This window comes from Anomaloglossus baeobatrachus, chromosome 2 (genome assembly GCF_048569485.1).
Source record: "Anomaloglossus baeobatrachus isolate aAnoBae1 chromosome 2, aAnoBae1.hap1, whole genome shotgun sequence".
Lineage (NCBI taxonomy): Eukaryota > Metazoa > Chordata > Amphibia > Anura > Aromobatidae > Anomaloglossus > Anomaloglossus baeobatrachus.
Genome location: NC_134354.1, coordinates 453,072,134 through 453,092,239, shown reverse-complemented (window position 1 = coordinate 453,092,239; position 20,106 = coordinate 453,072,134). Strand labels below are relative to the sequence as shown.

Genomic DNA, 20,106 nt, shown 5'->3' with positions numbered 1-20,106 from the left:
CAAAGATTTCACCTTTTCCAATGTCAATTGTGAAACCTGCCAACTTTCTGCAGAAGAATAGGGCACATATGATTTTTACACAACTCTGCCTGGATCATGGAGTGGGGAAGGAATAGAACTAAACCTGTAAAAGGAATGGAGGAGGGTCAAAGGGAATAGAAACTCTGAGCAGTCGCTGGAGACCCCATAGCAGTAGATCCTACAATGGCACTGCCTCCATTGAGGTACATCAGTGGTAAAAAAAGCTCTGTTAGAGCATATAAGAGTGTAAAAAATTAAATCCTCTATGTGCGTGGAGAAGTGGGTCAAGTAGTAGATAAAAGGTTATTAAAATACGTCTTTTAATAGATGAAAGATTTTTGTTAATGAGTGCATGTACAGTTTCCTAGTGAAGAAATAAGTGAACTCTTTACTTTGGTTGGCTATAGACAACAGATGGAGCATGATAATGTCATGAAGGATCAACTAAATGGAGTAACTTCAAGATTATCTCTATTACAGAAACATTCCAGTGCTCTTCTGCAAAGAATACACCAGGCTATCCCGAGTAATCCGACAACTGAAATTAAGCAGCTATGTGCATTAGCAGGTCCTTTGGTAAGTCATTGCTGACATTTTATTTCTCTGGTAAGGCTTGTAGATTTTGGAACCTTTTTTGGACATTTATGAAATTAAAATTGGTTTAAACTAAGGTCGGAATCAGACAAATTGGTCTGTGTGCCGTCAGTTTGCTACCCATTTTGCATATGGACAGCACACAGCTCTCATCTAAATGAGCCTTAAAGGTAAGGTGGCGAGGATTTATATAATCCAAACAATGATTACTTGTAAGATAGCATGCAGTTATAATGTTATCTTGCTTTAAATAAAAATGTCGTTCAGTTTTTATAATCCTGGAAAGCTGGCAATGGGGGCTGCCATTTTACATTTCAAGTTTTAGCACGACAGTGCAGGCTCAATTTACAGCACCTCATGGACATAAGCGATAGTAGTCGGATTCCGACCCCATTAGTTCTATTACAACTGAAATGGTAACGCCTATGTGGGCTGCACAATTCACAGCCATGGGTGTGTTCAGCCGCCATTTTTCCATAGACCACGCTTTGGTTGTAAAATTTCTCCTGAGTACAGGGATACTACATATGCCGTGGAAAACTTCTGTTTGGGTGCACACCAGGGCTCAGAAGGGTAGGAGCACAATTTGACTTTTGGATTGCAAAATTGGAGTAGATAGTAGATGCATGTCACGTTTTCTGAACCCCTGAGAAGTTAAAACAACAGAAACCCCCACAAGGAACCCCATTTTAGAAGCTACACCTTTTGTGGAATTCATCCTGGGGTGTAGTGAACATTTTTTTTTGTGGTATTAAACTGGCCTGAATCAATGACAATTTTTTAAAAAATTCCAATAAAATGTTGTTTTGGCCTCATGTTTTTAATTTTCAAAAGAGCTAATAGGAGTAAACAAACAATTTGTTATGCAATCTCTCCTGGGTAAACCAATACCCGATATGTGGTCTAAAACTACTTTTGAGGCACAGTGCAAAGCTCAGAAGGAAAGGAGTGCCCCAGTGTGGTTCATATTTTGCTTTAATTGTATGCAAGTGCCATGTCACATTGACATAACCCCAAAGGTGCCAGAACAGCAGAGCACTCCATAAGTCACTTCTAGTCACATGGGTGTGACCTCCGCACAGGTTCTGCTAGTCAAAAAGTTAATTGATTCTAAAATAGAATTAGCATAAATAACAGATGGAGGGGATAACTATGAATACCCACCCCAGATATTATCTGATCCGCAGCTGCTGTCACTCAACAAGCTGCTAATTTTACAAACTTTACTTGCTTGGATTTTAAAACCTATACGCCTTAGCTGACACCTAAAGGTATGTATAGAATCAGCACGGTAGTGCCAGTATAGCACTGGCTTTAGGTAATATAGGAAAATCCTAGTGATTGGTGCACTTTAAACTGCCAGGGGTAGTGGAGTAGTCATAGGCCCTGGCTGTGACAACTGGAGCTTGGCCATCACTTAAGCTGAGTTCCCAGCGGCGATCAAGCATGCACAGCTCCTGTAGTCACGTAATCACCTGGACGTGCTGGTATGTCCATTTGTGGAAATAGGACAGATACGCTCAATATTGAAAGCGGGTTATCGTTTGATGGAAATTTTGGCTTTTTCTGTGCATGTAATTTTTATCCCTTTTTCTAAGTGTACGATTTTGTTGGACTTATTTATTGTTTGGTTAAATAAACACAGATTTGAGAAAAAGAAAGTGTAGTTCAGTCATTGATTGGAGTATATTTCTAGTGGTGGCACATGGTTGCTGTAATATGTACCAAAATTCATTGAGAGGCTCACGATTAGCGATGGGCCAATCCAAACTGTGAAGTTCGGGGTCCGTACCGAACACATAGTGTTCGTGCACAGGATCCCGAACACGAGCTTTCCTGGGAAGCTCGTGTTACAGTTTGGGTCCAGTTCGGGACCAGGGTCTGTAAAAACAAGCACATTATTAAAAAACATTATGATTATACTTACAGGTCCCGCGACACGTCCTGCAGACGCACTCAGCTGCTGTCTCCTGGCCGCTTCTGCTTCCGGGTCCGGTCACTAACTTCCAGGGAAACTCACTGCACTGCTCATCACTCAGCAGTCTTCGGCTGTTTTCGCCTGTGTTTGCGCTGTCGTCAGAGCTCACCCGAGTCAATGGCTCATGGACTCGATTGAACTTTGACTGTCACTATGCAAGTCTCGCATCGGTATCACCCAGCACACCGCACAGGAGCAGGTCGGCTGCATGTATTTCCATGCAGCTGAGGCCCTCCTGTCAGGAGAGTGTGCGCCGTGCGCGGTGATGCAATGCGAGACTCGCAGGAGTGATACGCAAGTGGAATCAAACCCTCAATGTCAGCCTGCTTCTCGTTCTGTAGAGACACTTGTCTGTACAGTGATGAAGCAGAGCTGACATTGCTCTCCTTGCTTCTTGCTGTGTAGAGACACTTGTCTGTACTGAGGGATGAAGCAGAGCTCGCATTGCTCTCCCTGCTTCTCGCTCTGTAGAGACACTTCTCTGTACAGAGTGATGAAGCAGAACTGACATTGCTCTCTCTGCTTCTTGCTCTGTATAGACACTTGTCTGCACAGGAGCGATGAAGCAGAGCTGACATGGCTCTCCAATGGACTACATTGGACTAAGGAGTTTTTTATAATAAATATGGAGTCTCTATTTTTTTTTCTGTTTTATTTCTAATAAAAAAAATTCTATGTATTATTTTTTTTTACTGTTTACTAGAAATTCATGGTGGCCATGTGTTATGATTCAGTGACCGAGGAGGATCAAAAAGGGACAAAAACTAGGAAACCCAGAGAATCACCAGAGGAAACTCAGCTGACTGCAGACCTGTAACTGACAACACAACTAGAAGTAGCTGTGGGATGTGCCTACGATGACCTAGTCGCCTCGACACAGTCGGAGAGCTAATTATTCCTAAAGAGAGAAAAACAAGGAAAGCTATTCTGCCTCGGAGCAGTCCCCCAAAGATATAGATAGCCCTTAAACATGTAAAGTCGGTGAGACAAGATGAAACACAGTACAGAGGTAGAAAACAGATTCAACAAAGATGAGGCCCAAACTATCTATATAGGAACGGACCGAAAAGAGCACTGTCTGCAGGCGCGCAATACCCTAAAAAAACCAACACACCTGATATGAAAAAAGCTGAGACCACACTGCCTCTCCCCCACTATATCAGTACTTTGGTGTTACTGGAATCCAAGTGAAACACTTATATAGAGGAAAGACTGACATTATTATCAAGCATGACAAAACAAAAATACATTGCAAAATATGGAGCAAGGTACACAGACATTCCCAGCAAGGAATGATCCAACTCCACTCAGAACTCCACACAAGCAAAACCAGGAGACAAGCCTTAGTACCACAAAAATAAAACAACAAGAACATGGAAACAAACCAGCAAGAGATACAAAGACAAAACTTATCTGCAAGGAGTTCAGGTAGAAACAAGCTAGGGCAGGCTCCAGAATGTCCACAGCACCACAGGAGACAACATTGATCACTGGCCCAGACCGAGAGAACACTACACAGTTATATAAGCCCAGTCTAAGCAGCCTGATTTCCAATCATCATCAGTAGTGTTGAGCCACCCCCTAGTGTTCAAGTTCGGTTCGTCAAACGGTGGGTTAGTTTGGCGAACATTCGACGAACACCTTCGAACCCCACTGAAAACAAAGGCAGGCAAACACAAACAAACACATTATACATATACACATACAGTTAATAAACATTGCCATTATACTTACAGGTCCCCGCGACGCGTCCTGCACTCTGTCTCCCGGCGCTTTTCCTTACGATCATCGCTGCGCCATCCCGGTAACCAGCACTGATGATAGGACCTTCCGTGATGTCGTCATAGCATGTGACCAGTCACGTGTCTATTATCTCATTGGCTACAGACTGGTCACATGGCTAGACGTCATGCTAGATCCTGTCAGTGCATCTCTCCGGTACGCGGTGCTCGTTTGAGCATCTCTGTGTACCGGCGAGATGCTTGGGCACATGCTTGGCTCCTCGTTCCTGCATGTCGGCGCTCTTTACAGAGTCAGCCCACATGCAAGGACTGGATGCCACAGCCGGTGAATAGCGGCACCAGTAATCAGGTGATCGGAGATCACCGTTACTATAGTAACCCGCCTGTCAGATTACTATAGCAACGGTGGCAGCGGTGACGTCACCGCTTACAGCCTGCAGCCTCTCCTCACTCACTGTGTCATTAGACTGCACGGGAGCAGCAGCGTCTTCCTCCCATGCAGTGCTGTCTGATGTAGCAGAGCTGCATGGGTTGAAGGAGAAAGAAGATAGAAGACCAGGATCGTGGAGGGGTGAGAGGGAGTAATAAACATGGAGTTTCTAAGTGTGTCTGTGTATTTATTTCTATTAAAGTATTTTTTCTCTGTGTGGTGTCTTTTTTTTAACCCTTTATTGGAGGTTCTTAACCCCTTCACGACCGCGGGCCGTAAAATTACGTCCTATTTTAACGTGACTTAACGACCAGGGACGTAATTTTACGGCCTAAACTTCATTTGATTGCCGTGGCCATAGCAACGGCTTTCAAATGATGTCCCCTGCTGTTTCTTACAGCAGGGGACCTTTGCTTGACCCCAGGGGGGGTGGCATCGCCACCCCCTATCGACGATCGATGTGATTGGCTGTTCAAATCTGAACCGCCAACCACATCGATCGCACTAATTTCGGCAAAAATAATGCCCGAATTAGTGCGATCCTGTGAGATCCAGCTATGAGATGCCGCAGCTGCTGCAGCATATCATAGGTGGACCTCAAACATGCCGCCCCCAGCCCCTGCAGCACTGATTGGAGCGATCGTGCTATGACGCGCAATCGCTCCAATCAGTGTGCAGTGGGGCGGTCTGATCTGCCGGTGGCCGCCCTCCCCAGGCCTGTGCTGCTCTGGGGACCCTCCCCCAGCATGGCTGCAGCGTGGAGTGGCTGGTACTTTTGGTACCACGCCACCGCTGCTGCCGCCGCAGACGCCGCCTCAGCTGCTCGTCTCCGCGCCAGCTCCAAAGGTAAGTATTGCGCTCCGGCGATGGCCCCTGCGCGCTCCCGTGAAGGCCCCTGCGCGCTCCCGTGAAGGCCCCTGCCCGTGCCCCCCCCCCCCGATCTGCCCCCCTACGCCCCGATCTGCCCCCCTACGCCCCGATCTGCCCCCCCCCCGGCATCCCGATCTGCTACCACCGCTGCTGCTGCAAAGTGAGTACTGTGCTCACTTTGCAGCCCGTGCGCGCTCCCGTGGTGCCCCTGCGCGCTGCCTGTGATAGCCCCTGCCGTGCCCCCCCCCGCGATCTGCTCCCCCCAACCACCCCACCCCCCCCCCGACATCCCGATCCGCTCCCCCTGCGATCTGACTGCCTCCCCCATTATTTCTATTCTGCTTCTGCAGCTCCCTCTCCGGTCTCCCCCTCTGCTCTCCCCCCCTCTCCCTCTGCTCTCCCCCCCCTCCCCCTCTGCTCTCCCCCTCTGCTCTCCCCCCTCCCCCTCTGCTCTCACCCCCCCCTCTCCCCCTCTGCTCTCACCCCCCCCTCTCCCCCTCTGCTCTCCCCCGACGTCCTCTTACCTGTCTTCACCGGCCTGATCACATCTGCGTCCATCGCTGGGTCCTTCCTGGGCATTCTGCTGATCTGCCTGCTGCTCCTGTAAAGCTGTCCATCTCTCTGCCATCTGTTCCTCTGCAGCTCTTCTGGTCAGTGATCCTCCTGCTAGTCCTCTGGGTACTGTGAGTATAACTTTTTTTTTTTTTTCCGTATCCCCTGTCCATTTTTACACCTCATCCGTCCGTGCGTCCCGCCAAGCGCTGATCAGGGATGCAGATAACGGATCGGCATCCCTGCTCAATTTTTGGCGTGACTTTTTTTTCCGTATCCCCGACGCTTTTTGTATCGCATCCGTCCGTGCGTCCCGCCGAGCGCTGATCAGGGATGCAGATAACGGATCGGCATCCCTGCTCAATTTTTGGCGTGACTTTTTTCCGTATTCGCGACGCTTTTTGTATCGCATCCGTCCGTGCGTCCCGCCGAGCGCTGATTAGGGATGCAGATAACGGATCGGCATCCCTGCTCAATTTTTGGCGTGACTTTTTTCCGTATTCGCGACGCTTTTTGTATCGCATCCGTCCGTGCGTCCCGCCGAGCGCAGATCAGGGATGCAGATAACGGATCGGCATCCCTGCTCAATTTTTGGCGTGACTTTTTTTTCCGTATCCCCGACGCTTTTTGTATCGCATCCGTCCGTGCGTCCCGCCGAGCGCTGATTAGGGATGCAGATAACGGATCGGCATCCCTGCTCAATTTTTGGCGTGACTTTTTTCCGTATCCCCGACGCTTTTTGTATCGCGTCCGTCCGTGCGTCCCGCCGAGCGCTGATCAGGGATGCAGATAACGGATCGGCATCCCTGCTCAATTTTTGGCGTGACTTTTTTCCGTATTCGCGACGCTTTTTGTATCGCATCCGTCCGTGCGTCCCGCCGAGCGCTGATCAGGGATGCAGATAACGGATCGGCATCCCTGCTCAATTTTTGGCGTGACTTTTTTCCGTATTCGCGACGCTTTTTGTATCGCATCCGTCCGTGCGTCCCGCCAAGCGCTGATCAGGGATGCACATAACGTATCTGCATCCATGGTCAATTTTTGGCGTGACTTTTTTTTTTTACGTATCCCCGACGCTTTTTTTTATCGCATCCGACCGTGCGTCCTGCAGCGGCCGATCAGTGCACTGCGTTTGAAAAGTCAAATGGCGCTCCTTCTCTTCTGAGCCCCGCCATGCGCTCAAACAATTACTTTCCACCACATATGAGGTATCTGCGTACTCAGGAGAAAATGCACAATACATTTTATGGTGCATTTTTTCCTGTTACCCTTGTGAAAAAAAAAGCTACCTAGTTGAAGCAACCATTTTGTGGTAAAAAAAAAAAAAAATTCTTTTCACGGCTCAACGCTATAAACTTCTGTGAAGCCCCCAGGTGTTCAAAGTGCTCACCAAACATCTAGAAAAAATATTTGAGGGCTCTAGTTTCCAAAATGGTGTCACTTGTGGGGGAGCTCCACTGTTTAGGCACCATAGGGGGTCTCCAAACGTGACATGGCGTCCGCTAATGATTCCAACCAATTTTGCTGTCAAATGGCGCTCCTTCTCTTCTTAGCCCCGCCATGCGCCCAAACAATTACTTTCCACCACATATGAGGTATCTGCGTACTCAGGAGAAAATGCACAATACATTTTATGGTGCATTTTTTCCTGATAGCCTTGTGAAAAAAAAAGCTACCTAGTTGAAGCAACCGTTTTGTGGTAAAAAATTTTTTTTTTCTTTTCACGGCTCAACGCTATAAACTTCTGTGAAGCCCCCAGGTGTTCAAAGTGCTCACCAAACATCTAGAAAAATTATTTGAGGGCTCTAGTTTCCAAAATGGTGTCACTTGTGGGGGAGCTCCACTGTTTAGGCACCATAGGGGGTCTCCAAACGTGACATGGTGTCCGCTAATGATTCCAACCAATTTTGCTGTCAAATGGCGCTCCTTCTCTTCTGAGCCCCGCCATGCGCCGAAACAATTACTTTCCACCACATATGAGGTATCTGCGTACTCAGGAGAAAATGCACAATACATTTTATGGTGCATTTTTTCCTGTTACCCTTGTGAAAAAAAAAGCTACCTAGTTGAAGCAACCGTTTTGTGGTAAAAAAAATTTTTTTTCTTTTCACGGCTCAACGCTATAAACTTTTGTGAAGCCCCCAGGGGTTCAAAGTGCTCACCAAACATCTAGAAAAATTATTTGAGGCCTCTAGTTTCCAAAATGGGGTCACTTGTGGGGGAGCTCCATTGTTTAGGCACCTCAGGGGGTCTTCAAACCCGACATGGCGTCCGCTAACAGGTGCAGCTAATTTTGCACTCAAAAATTCAAATGGCGCTCCTTGCCTTCCGAGCACTGCTGTGTGTCCAAACATTTGATTTCCACCACATATGAGGTATCTGCGTACTCAGGAGAAAATGCACAATACATTTTATGGTGCATTTTTTCCTGTTACCCTTGTGAAAAAAAAAGCTACCTAGTTGAAGCAACCGTTTTGTGGTAAAAAATTTTTTTTTTCTTTTCACGGCTCAACGCTATAAACTTTTGTGAAGCCCCCAGGGGTTCAAAGTGCTCACCAAACATCTAGAAAAATTATTTGAGGCCTCTAGTTTCCAAAATGGGGTCACTTATGGGGGAGCTCCATTGTTTAGGCACCTCAGGGGGTCTTCAAACCCGACATGGCGTCCGCTAATGAGTGCAGCTAATTTTGCGTTCAAAAATTCAAATGGCGCTCCTTCCCTTCCGAGCTCTGCCGTGCGCCCAAACAATTGATTTTTACCACATATGGAGTATCTGCGTACTCAGGAGAACATGCACAATAAATTGTATTGTGTACTTTCTCTTTTCTCCCTTGTAAAAATGAAAATTTTATGGCTAAAGTAACATTTTTGTGTTAAAAAGTAAAATTTTCATTTTTTCCTTCCACATTGCTTTGGTTCCTGTGAAGCACCTAAAGGGTTAATAATCTTATTGGATGTGGTTTTGAGCAGTGTGAGGGGTGTAGTTTTTAGAATGGGGTCACTTTTGGGTATTTTCTGTCACCTCGGCCTCTCAAAGTCACTTCAAATGTGATGTGGTCCCTAAAAAAATTATTTTGTAAATTTTGTTGGAAAAATGAGAATTTGCTGATGACCTTTGACCCCTTCTAACTTCCTAACGGAAAAAAAATTTGTTTCGAAAATTGCGCTGATGTAAAGTAGACAAGTGGGAAATGTTATTTAGTAACTATTTTGTGTGACATATCTCTCAGATTTATGGGCATAAATTTTCAAAGTTTGAAATTTGCGAAATTTTCAAAATTTTCGCCAAATTTCCTAAATTTTCACAAATAAACGCAAAAAATATCGGCCTAAATTTACCACTGACATGAAGTACAATATGTCACGAAAAAACAATGTCAGAATCGCCAGGATCCGTTGAAGCGTTCCAGAGTTATAACCTGTCAAAGTGACACTGGTCAGAATTGCAAAAAATGGCCCGGTCATTAGGGTGTTTTAGTGGCCGGGGGTGAAGGGGTTAATGGCCGCGTCAAACTTTCCTGACATTAAGAATCTCTGGCTAAATACTAGCTAGTAAAACAAAGCTAGTATTAACCCATTATTACCCAGCGAGCCACCCGTGACCAGGGCTGCTGGAAGAGTTGGATACAGCACCAGATGATGGCGCTTCTATGAAAGCGCCATTTTCTGGGGCGGCTGTGGACTGCAATTCGCAGCAGAGGGGCCAACCTGTGCTGCGGATTCCAATCCCCAGCTGCCTAGTTGTAGCTGGCTGGACACAAAAATGGGGCGAAGCCCATGTCGTTTGTTTTTTTTTTTAAATTATTTCATGAAATTCATGAAATAATTAAAAAAATGACTTCCCTATATTTTTAGTTCCCAGCTGGGTACAAATAGGCAGCTGGGGGTTGGGGGCAGCCATACCTGCCTGCTGTACCTGGCTAGCATACAAAAATATGGCGAAGCCCACATCATTTTTTTGGTGGGCAAAAAACTCTTGAATACAGTCCTGAATGGAGTATGTTGAGCCTTGTAGTTCTGCTCCCCCTGTCTCTCTCTCCAGCATACAGTCCTGGATGCAACATGCTGAGCCTTGTAGTTCTGCAGCTGCTATCTGCTCTCCTGCATACACTAGTGAATGGAGCATGCTGAGCCTTGTAGTTCTGCTCCCCCTGTCTCTCTCTCCAGCATACAGTCCTGGATACAACATGCTGAGCCTTGTAGTTCTGCAGCTGCTGTCTGCTCTCCTGCATACAGTAGTGGATGAAGTATGCTGAGCCTTGCAGTTCTGCTCCCTCTGCCTCTCCCTCCAGCATACAGTCCTGGATGGAGGATGCTGAGCCTTGTAGTTCTGCAGCTGCTGTCTGCTCTCCTCAATACAGACAGACAGCAGACAGCAGCTGCAGAACTACAAGGCTCAGCATACTCCATCCAGGACTGTATGCAGGAGTTTTTTGCCCCCCAAAAATTTACACGGGCTTCGCCATGTTTTTGTATGCTAGCCAGGTACAGCAGGCAGCTACGGGCTGCCCCAAACGCCAGCTGCCTATTTGTACCCGGCTGGGAACCAAGAATATAGGGAAGCCCTTTATTTTTTTAATTATTTCAAGAATTTCATGAAATAATTAAAAAAATAATGACGTGGGCTTCGCCCAATTTTTGTGTCCAGCCAGGTACAACTAGGCAGCTGGGGATTGGAATCTGCAGCGCAGGGTGCCCAAGCTTTCTGGGCACCCCTGCTGTGAATTGCAGTCCGCAGCTGCCCCAGAAAATGATGCTTTCATAGAAGCGCCATCTTCTGGCGCTGTATCCAACTCTTCAGCTGCCCTAGTGATGGGTGGCTCGCTGGGTAATAATGGGGTTAGGGCTAGTTGTATATTATCAACTGGCCCTAAGCCCGAAATTCATGGTGTTATGCTAATATTAGACATGGCCACCATGAATTTCTGGTAGGGTAGGGTAGGGTCATTCCATGTCAAGTGGACCAGTGGTCCCCACTCGACGTTCTCCGATTTTGCTGAAAATTTATAAGGATGTCCATGTATGTTTGAAAAGAGGTTCTGTAAATTTTTAGGGCCAGATCTCAAATATTTTGGGCACTGTTGACCTTTCACTGGAGGCCCCCCCCCAAGGCTGCGGCTTCAGCTAAGAGGATTTTGCAAACTTTGGCACATAGCCATTAGAGTTCTATACTGGCTATGATGCTGAAATTTGGCATACTAGCTCAACTTTTGCTGCTAAACGCGATAAAAGTATTACCGGCTATGGCAAAACAATATTTCGGCCGCAATTTTGTGTCAAAGTAGCTTGCAAAACGCCTCGCATAAAATTTATGCCAAACTTTGCCCATATATAACTCAAGACCAAAAACCAATAGGAACTGGTGCTTTACCCTGTACAACAAACATCTTCATGACTTTGCGTTGCTGCAATATCACGGTCAAAGCATATGTATTTGTGGAAATATTCACACCCACATATGATGAAAAACTTAAAAAAAACGAATTTTACCTATTTTTAGGTCAAATTTCCCCAAAAGGGTACCCCTAAAATATATTAATTCTGTTATCATTTGAAAGAGCACATTTTTCTCTACAAGGATCATTGGGGTTTTTTTTGGAGTCTCTCCATTTAAGAAAAGAAAAATGCCACTGAACATGGTGTTATGTATGCACGTAATGCATTGATTTTGTGTTTGATTTTCAGATTCTTATCACATGTTACAGAGTTGTATTGTTGCTAGCAATGTCTATTATAATCAAAAACCTATAAACCTATTGACTATTGTTACATTTTAATGCATATATTATTTATTTTTTAGTGATGGAGAATGAAATTGATGACAAAAAGATTCGCATTTCAAGGGTGTCAAATGACCCTTCATCTTTCATTGCCCATGTAGATGGATCTGTCAGATCAGAAATGCCTTTTGTGCCAATTGCAAACCTCCAGGCAGGGCAATACATTGCCTGCATTTACGATAGGAACTGGTGGATTGGAAATATTTCTGAAATTTCAGTCGACGACCATGATGCATTAATACATTTTATGCATCCTCATGGACCAGCTAGCTTCTTTCACTGGCCTGTGAGAAATGATACATGCTGGATTCCCGAGCAGTCGATCATTGCAATAATTCCAGCACCAGCTGCAACAGCAATGGGCCGACAATACAGCTTCTCTGAACCCATTATGTTGCAAATTCAGCAACAATTCCAGACCACTTACTTAGACTGAACATTATGGCTTGGGAACCAACAAAAGATACCCAATATTAGGCTTGGATCCTAGGCAAAGACACCCACCCTCAGGCTTTGGAACCTGCGATAAAGAGACCACCCGCGACTTGCCTTGCACGGCTATCGGCCATGGCTCCTAGACGATGGGGCTGCCAATTCTCGAAAGACAGCATTATTACAATTCTTAATAGGATTATAATACCAATTCTTAGGGAATTGGTTGTGGTATAACCACCATGGACCAACGCAAGGGTTTGAATAGTGCAGTTAGCATTCATTGCGTATTAATAAATAACACCATGTTCAGTGGCATTTTTCTTTTCTTAAATGGAGAGACTCCAAAAAAAACCCCAATGATCCTTGTAGAGAAAAATGTGCTCTTTCAAATGATAACAGAATTAATATATTTTAGAGGTACCCTTTTTGGGAAATTTGACCTAAAAATAGGTAAAATTCGGGTTTTTTTAAGTTTTTCATCATATGTGGGTGTGAATATTTCCACAAATACATATGCTTTGACCGTGATATTGCAGCAATGCAAAGTCATGAAGATGTTTGTTGTACAGGGTAAAGCACCAGTTCCTATTGGTTTTTGGTCTTGAGTTATATATGGGCAAAGTTTGGCATAAATTTTATGCGAGGCGTTTTGCAAGCTACTTTGACACAAAATTGCGGCCGAAATATTGTTTTGTCATAGCCGGTAATAATTTTATCGCGTTTAGCAGCAAAAGTTGAGCTAGTATGCCAAATTTCAGCATCATAGCCAGTATAGAACTCTAATGGCTATGTGCCAAAGTCTGCAAAATCCTCTTAGCTGAAGCTGCAGGCTTGGGGGGGGCCTCCAGTGAAAGGTCAACAGTGCCCAATATATTTGAGATCTGGCCCTAAAAATTTACAGAACCTCTTTTCAAACATACATGTACATCCTTATAAATTTTCAGCAAAATCGGAGAACGTCGAGTGGGGACGATTTTTAAAACTGGTCCACTTGACACGGAATGACCCAGTACAGATAAAAAAAAACACAACACACAGAAAAATATTATTATTAGAAATAAAACACAACACAATTAGTGACTCCATCTTTATTGAAATAAAGAACCCCCCTCCGCAGTAATCCTGGGTCAAGTGTCCCGCGCCGTCCAATCCGGATCCAATATCATCTGATCAGTTTGCTGGAAGGCAAAGCGATCAAATGATGTGTCAGGTTCAAGGGCCTGAATCACATGACACAGCAGCTGATTGTATAAACTGCTTTTATACTATCAGCTGATGCATCAGTGCAAAAAATAAACAAACAAACTACACACTTCTGTGCAGACTCCTGTTCGACAGCAGCACCTGATAGTTTAGCCGGCCGGGCGGTAAAAAGCCGGCCTCACCGCTCACCTTATAGTGTCAGCTGATTCCGTCAGGTGACCGCATCAGCTGTTCATCGCCAGGTCTGAGAGAGAGAAAAGAGAGAGAAAAGAGAGAGAAGAGAGAGGGAGATAGAGAGATAAGAGAGGAGAGAGAAGAGGAGAGAAGAGAAAAAGGGAGAAGAGAGAGAGAAGAGGAGAGAAGAGAGAGGGAAGAGAGAGGGAAGAGAGAGAGAAGAGAGAGAGGAGAGAGAGGAGAGAAGAGAAAGAGGAGAGAGAGGAGGGAGCAATGCAGCCTCATTCCGGCTCACAGCTCATTTATGGATCCTCCCCTCAGTGCATAATTAAATTAAATTATAATTATAAATAAATAATAATTATAACTTAAAATTAAATTCTTTACCGGGATGGCCGGGACTTGAACTCGTGAACTAATTCTCCTAAGGCAGGAGCTCTACCCATTGAGCCACTGCTTGTAATGAAAAGCATAGGAAGATTTGGCCTCTCTATTGCAGTAGAGAAACCAGAAGTAGATTTTTCAGCTACAAAGATGAGAGAGAAAGAGATGAGACAGAGTGAGAGAGGTGAGTGAGAGCGCTACAAAGAGGAGAGAGGGAAAAAGAGAGAGAGAGAAAGAGAGAAAAAGAGAGAGAGAGAAAAAGATAGAGAGAGAAAGAGAGAGGGGGAGAGAGAGAAAAAGAGAGGGAGAGAGAGAGAAAAAGAGAGAACAAGAGAGAAAAGGGGAGAGAAAGAAAAAGAAAAAGAGAGAGAGAGAGAGAGGAGAGAGAGAGAGACGAGAGAGGAGAGAGCAATGCAGTCTCATTCCGTGAACTGCTCCGATTTTAGAGGTGTGTCCCGCGGCTCACAGCTGATGTCTGGCTCCTCCCCTCAGTGCATAATTAAGTTAAATTATAATTATAAATAAATAATAATTTAAAATTAAATTCTTAAACCGGAACAGCCAGGACTCCAACTCGTAAACCGATTCTCCTTAGGCAGTAGCTCAACCCATTAAGCCACTGCCTGTAATGAAAAGCATAGGAAGATTTGGTAATCTTGACCTCTGTATTGCAGTAGAGATATATCACACGCAGGCACTACCTGAGTGAAGTCTCCGGTGACAGCGCGGCTCATTTCAGTTGCTAGGTGGAGCTGACACAGAGCGCTCGTGTTCTACGGTGCTTCATGTAGCAGAGCTGAAAGCATCGTGTGGATTACGTGGAGCTGACACAGAGCACTCGTGTTCTATTGCGCTCCCTGTCAGCTTCATGTAGCAGAGCTGAAAGCGTCGTGTGGATTACTTCGGACCTGGATTGTTGTTTGGGGATTATTAAAGAGGTAAATGAGTGTTTTTTTGTCTTTTGTTCCAAATAAAGGATTTTTCGTTGTGTGTGTTTACTTGCTTTCACTTACATGTTAATCATGGAAGGTATCTCGGGAGACACCTGTCATGATTAAGCTAACCTTATGACCCCGATTGCCACCGCACCAGGGCAATTCGGGATGAGCCGAGTAGAGTCCCTTGACTGTCGCATCTAATGGATGCGGCAATTCCGGGCGGCTGCTGGTTGATATTGTTAGGGTGGTGGGCTCCCCATAACGTGGCGCTCCCCATCCTGACAATACCAGCCTCCAGCCGTGTGGCTTTATCTTGGATGGTATCAAAATTGGGGGGAACCGCAGGTTTGTTTTTTTTTAAATTATTTATTTATTTATTTTACTGCACGATATAGACCCGCCCGCTGGTGGATGTGATTGGTTGCAGTGAGACAGCTGTCACTCAGCATGGGAGCGTGTCTGACTGCAACCAATCATGGGCGCCGGTGGGCGGGGAAAACAGAGAATACCAGATTGAATAATGATCAGAACAGAGAACAAAGAGTAGAAATGCTTCAGATTCATAATTTATTTGTACAAAAATTCATACACATAGAAAATACAAGGTCAAAAGACCAGGATAAATAAGGCACAAGGGGTGACAAGAGATGAGATAGGCAAAAAAACCCGGAAATCTGCACTTCCATGAAGCTCTGACACAATCAAATACCCAGTAGGCCACATGGGAGTAAGACAGTGAGGTGTATCAGCTGGACATTGGGCTATTTATAGTAGCCCTGCTGTGCTTTCTAATCACTCCCTGATGAAGCGAACATAACATCCACGTGAAACGTACGTTGGAGTTTTATCTTGGGGGTTTACCCCTCTCGTCACCTCCGGACTTATCTGCATATCCATGTGCAGTACTTCATTTGTATAGAGCTGCAGGTTGGTGTTTTGTTAAGTACGCATGCATTGGCTTCCTATCCTTTAAATTGTTTAATCTATTGAACATTTGGTTCAGGTCGTACCCATATTATACAGGAACATGATGCATGTGTCTTGACATTACTGCCTGTTTATTCTGTTACTCTTTCTGGCATGATCCACATGGTTCTGATAAATTTTATATGCTGATTTCAGATACGCTATTGTATTGTCTTACTCCCATGTGGCCTACTGGGTATTTGATTGTGTCAGAGCTTCATGGAAGTGCAGATTTCCGGGTTTTTTTGCCTATCTCATCTCTTGTCACCCCTTGTGCCTTATTTATCCTGGTCTTTTGACCTTGTATTTTCTATGTGTATGAATTTTTGTACAAATAAATTATGAATCTGAAGCATTTCTACTCTTTGTTCTCTGTTCTGATCATGCTATTGGAGTAGCTCTACAGTGGTGTGGCGATTTATATATGACCCACCTCACTGTATTTCTATGTACATGGACATTTTGAATTTAATCTTGTTTTCTGTGGTTTCCACAGCTTTTGTCTTGTTTAATATGGATTTTAGGGCCCGTGACGATGCCTGGCTCTCCCAACTTAACACGGCACTGGAGGCGGCTGGCAATCTCGGTGACGAGACTCCTGGTGACATTGATACGAAAGAGGCAGTGTCCCGTTACAGGGACTTATTGAGACGCCGAACCAAGACGTGGTGGAACAGGGCGTTTCTGGACAAGTATATAGCTAAACACCTAATCCCAAGGGGTCTCCGTATACAGGTGTTCCCCTCTTTTCCTGTTGAGAGTGATTCCTTTAGGGCTAAGTGGGAGGAGTTGTCGAATGCCTGCTCTAGGGGTTACCTGCAGCTCCTAAGTGAACATAATAGTTCCTCTATTGGAGAGATGGAAAGGGAAATGGAGGATCTCCTCCAACTGATTAAGTCAAAATTGACTGTTGAGGCTTTAGCCAAATTTAATAATGACATTGATGTCGAGCTCAGCAAAATGGAGAAAGAACTGCAAACATTTAAATTAAAAAAATTTCAAAGAGATTTACGAGACCAGCAATCTAATCTGGTGTATAGATGGCAACAGCCCTCTTATAGATCACGATCAAGATATCGATCCAAGTCTGGATCTCGCTCTCGGTCTACCTCCATAGTGTCCGGCCTCTCCGCTGATGAATTTGGGCCCTCTGGACGTTCTAACTCCAATTCAAAATCTGACCCTATACCACCTGGGATGACAACAAGATTGAAGTCTACCATGCAGGCTCCACAAAAGACATCTAAAAAGGTTAGCAGAGCACTGCAGATAATTAATCTATCTGCACATACATTGTCGGAGGCTCAGGTTGAGGTTCTTTCTATGGGTCTCTCTTTCTCCCCGACTAATCCTTTTGATTTTTTTACAGCCATGAAGGACTTGTTTTTGTTTTCTCGCAAGTTGGTGCTTAAAAAACTCCACACTCGTGAGGCGCCAACGTTTGGCTTGGACAGTCGTGCAGAGAGAGAGGCCTTAGCAATCCTGGAGGAACTCCAATCTGAGCAACAACAAATTCCCGATAGTGCTGGTATGTTTCCATCTTGTATCATGCCCAGATCAACTAGGTTTCCCCCCTTGTCGTTATGTCCGTCTGTAGACATTTTTACTAAGTTGGTTGTTGACGACTTTACACAACTGTCGTCAAGAAAACATAATGACAACCTCTCGTTTAGACAGAGGACTGCCCTCAAACAACTAGAGGGTTGGAAGGATGTGATTTTTAAACCTGCCGACAAGGGGGGAAACATTGTAATTTGGCCCATTGTGAAATATGAAAAAGAGGTTTTCCGTCAGCTGAGGGACAAGAACACCTATAAAAAGCTCGATTTCAATCCCATTAATTCCTTTTCCAGAGAGCTTCGGCTGATCCTCGAGCAGGCATTCGATAACGGTCTCATTACAAAGAAGGTCCTGGAGGGACTTTTAGTCACTTGCCCGAAGGTACCCACGCTTTACCTGCTTCCTAAGATCCATAAAGATGCCACTGATCCGCCGGGCCGTCCGATTGTGTCTGGGTTGGAGGGAATGTGTGACCCGATATGTAAATTCATTGATTTCTACCTAAAACCGTTGGTTGAAACACTTCCCTCCTACCTAAAAGACACAACAGACGTGCTCAATAGGATCGATGGCATCTATATGGAAGCGGACATGATAATCGTCACGGCGGATATTGAGTCACTCTATACTTGTATCCGCCACGAAGACGGTTTGGCAGCGGTCCAATTCTTCCTTGGGACCTCCGGCCGGGACAGCGCGACGTGTGATCTAATACTCCAGCTGCTCCGCTTTATTCTAACCCACAATTTTTTTACTTTCAAAAACTCATTTTACCTGCAGCAGCGTGGCACTGCGATGGGTGCGGCCTGTGCGCCCTCGTACGCTAATCTCTTCCTAGGTTTTTGGGAGAGATTCATTTTTGGCGACGAGGGCGACCAGGCCGTATCCCATGTGCAGTGCTGGCTCAGGTACATTGACGACCTTTTGATTTTGTGGAGGGGTACGGCGGAGCAGCTGGACCTATTTATGGGTAGACTTGGCGTGAATTCCTTCAACATCAAGTTGACTTACAAGTATAACACCAAATGCATCGATTTTTTAGATGTCCTTATTGAGGTTGATGAGAACAATTTGATTCAAACGGATGTGTTTCGTAAGTCCACATCCGTGAATTCACTTATTCACGCCTCGTCTGCCCATCACATATCTACCATTCGCGCTGTCCCTACCGGACAGTTCCTGAGGATGAGGAGGATCTGCTCCTCGGATGCCAAATTCGAGGAGCAAGCTGCCGACCTCATGTCGCGCTTCCGGGAAAGAGGTTACAGCAACCGCAGTATAAAGCGTGGGTACCTGAGGGCAAAACATACTTCTCGATCCCAGCTCCTTCTTTCTAGACAGAAAAATTCCTCTGATGAGCATAGTGTCAGATTCATTACCACCTACAATAGTGAATGGCACAATATGAGAGCCATTCTTAATCAACACTGGCCCATTCTTAAGACCGACCCATCCCTTAGGGAATCACTCTCTGATCATCCATTGATGACTGCAAGAAGATCATCAAATTTGAGGGATAAACTTGTCCGGAGCCATTATGTTCCTCCTACGTCTGGTTTTCTGGGCTCTACGTTACCTCGTGTTGGTTTCTTCCCATGTGGCCACTGCCTGGCCTGCCGCAATATGTCACGTAGCTTTGTGTTCTCATCTGCTAATGGGAAACGTGAATTCCAAATTAGAGACTACATTTCTTGTGGTACGTCCAACGTTGTATATTACGCGGTTTGCGGATGCTCACTTATTTACATCGGCCTAACATCTCGTGAGCTACGCATCCGCGTGAGAGAGCACGTGCGTGACATTGCGGCGGCCCGGACGGTGGATGATGTTGCCACCTTAAAAACATTGCCACGCCATTTTAAAATACATCAAGGATGCGACCCTAAATCCTTAATGGTTCGGGGTATTGAAGTCGTCCACAGTGGCATTAGAGGTGGCAACATCAAGAAGAAATTAGCCCAACGTGAGACCAGATGGATGGTGACTCTTGGCACAGTCGCCCCATCCGGTCTCAACGAGGCTTTGAGTTTTGCCTCTTTTCTTTGAGGTCATCAGCTTAATGGGGGTCCCCCCCTCTTGTTTTTAGGGGTTTGATGTATCTATTTTATATACAATTTTTTAACTTTTGTTTTGATTCTTATTTCTATTATCTTTTTTTCCCCTATATCTTATGTGGCTCAGCTATGATTCCAGCTGTCATCCCCATTCCTTGGTCCAGAAATCTGATCGTTTTCTACACATCTCTACTTTCAAGCCACACACAGAACTCAGGATCCGGCGTTATGCTCCACGATTGTCCTCTATATATATATATGTTTTTACTGTGGTATATGACTGATATACATTGTTCATGAACACTTCGCAGTATATGAGGCTGTTGTGCTTGTCACTTCCGGATCCTGGGCGCTTACTGATGTGCGCGTGCCTGCATCTTACCGCCGCCTCTGCTCTCCCCGGCTGTCTCTGGTCTGACCTTTGC

At 45.2% G+C, this 20,106-nt stretch overlaps 1 protein-coding gene across 2 annotated transcripts in view; it reads left to right on the top strand.

The window, feature by feature from the left end:
- The first annotated feature begins 432 nt into the window (after positions 1 to 432).
- LOC142290257 (multidrug and toxin extrusion protein 2-like) overlaps positions 433 to 20,106 on the top strand; it is a 134,980-nt gene continuing 115,306 nt past the window's right edge. For both annotated transcript variants that reach the window (XR_012750253.1, XM_075334211.1), the window contains exon 1: positions 433 to 597. Coding sequence is in view for 1 of the 2 variants with exons in the window: in XM_075334211.1 (XP_075190326.1) it covers positions 436 to 597 (162 nt within the window). In the remaining variant the exon portion in view is untranslated. The remainder of the gene's footprint in view (positions 598 to 20,106) is intronic.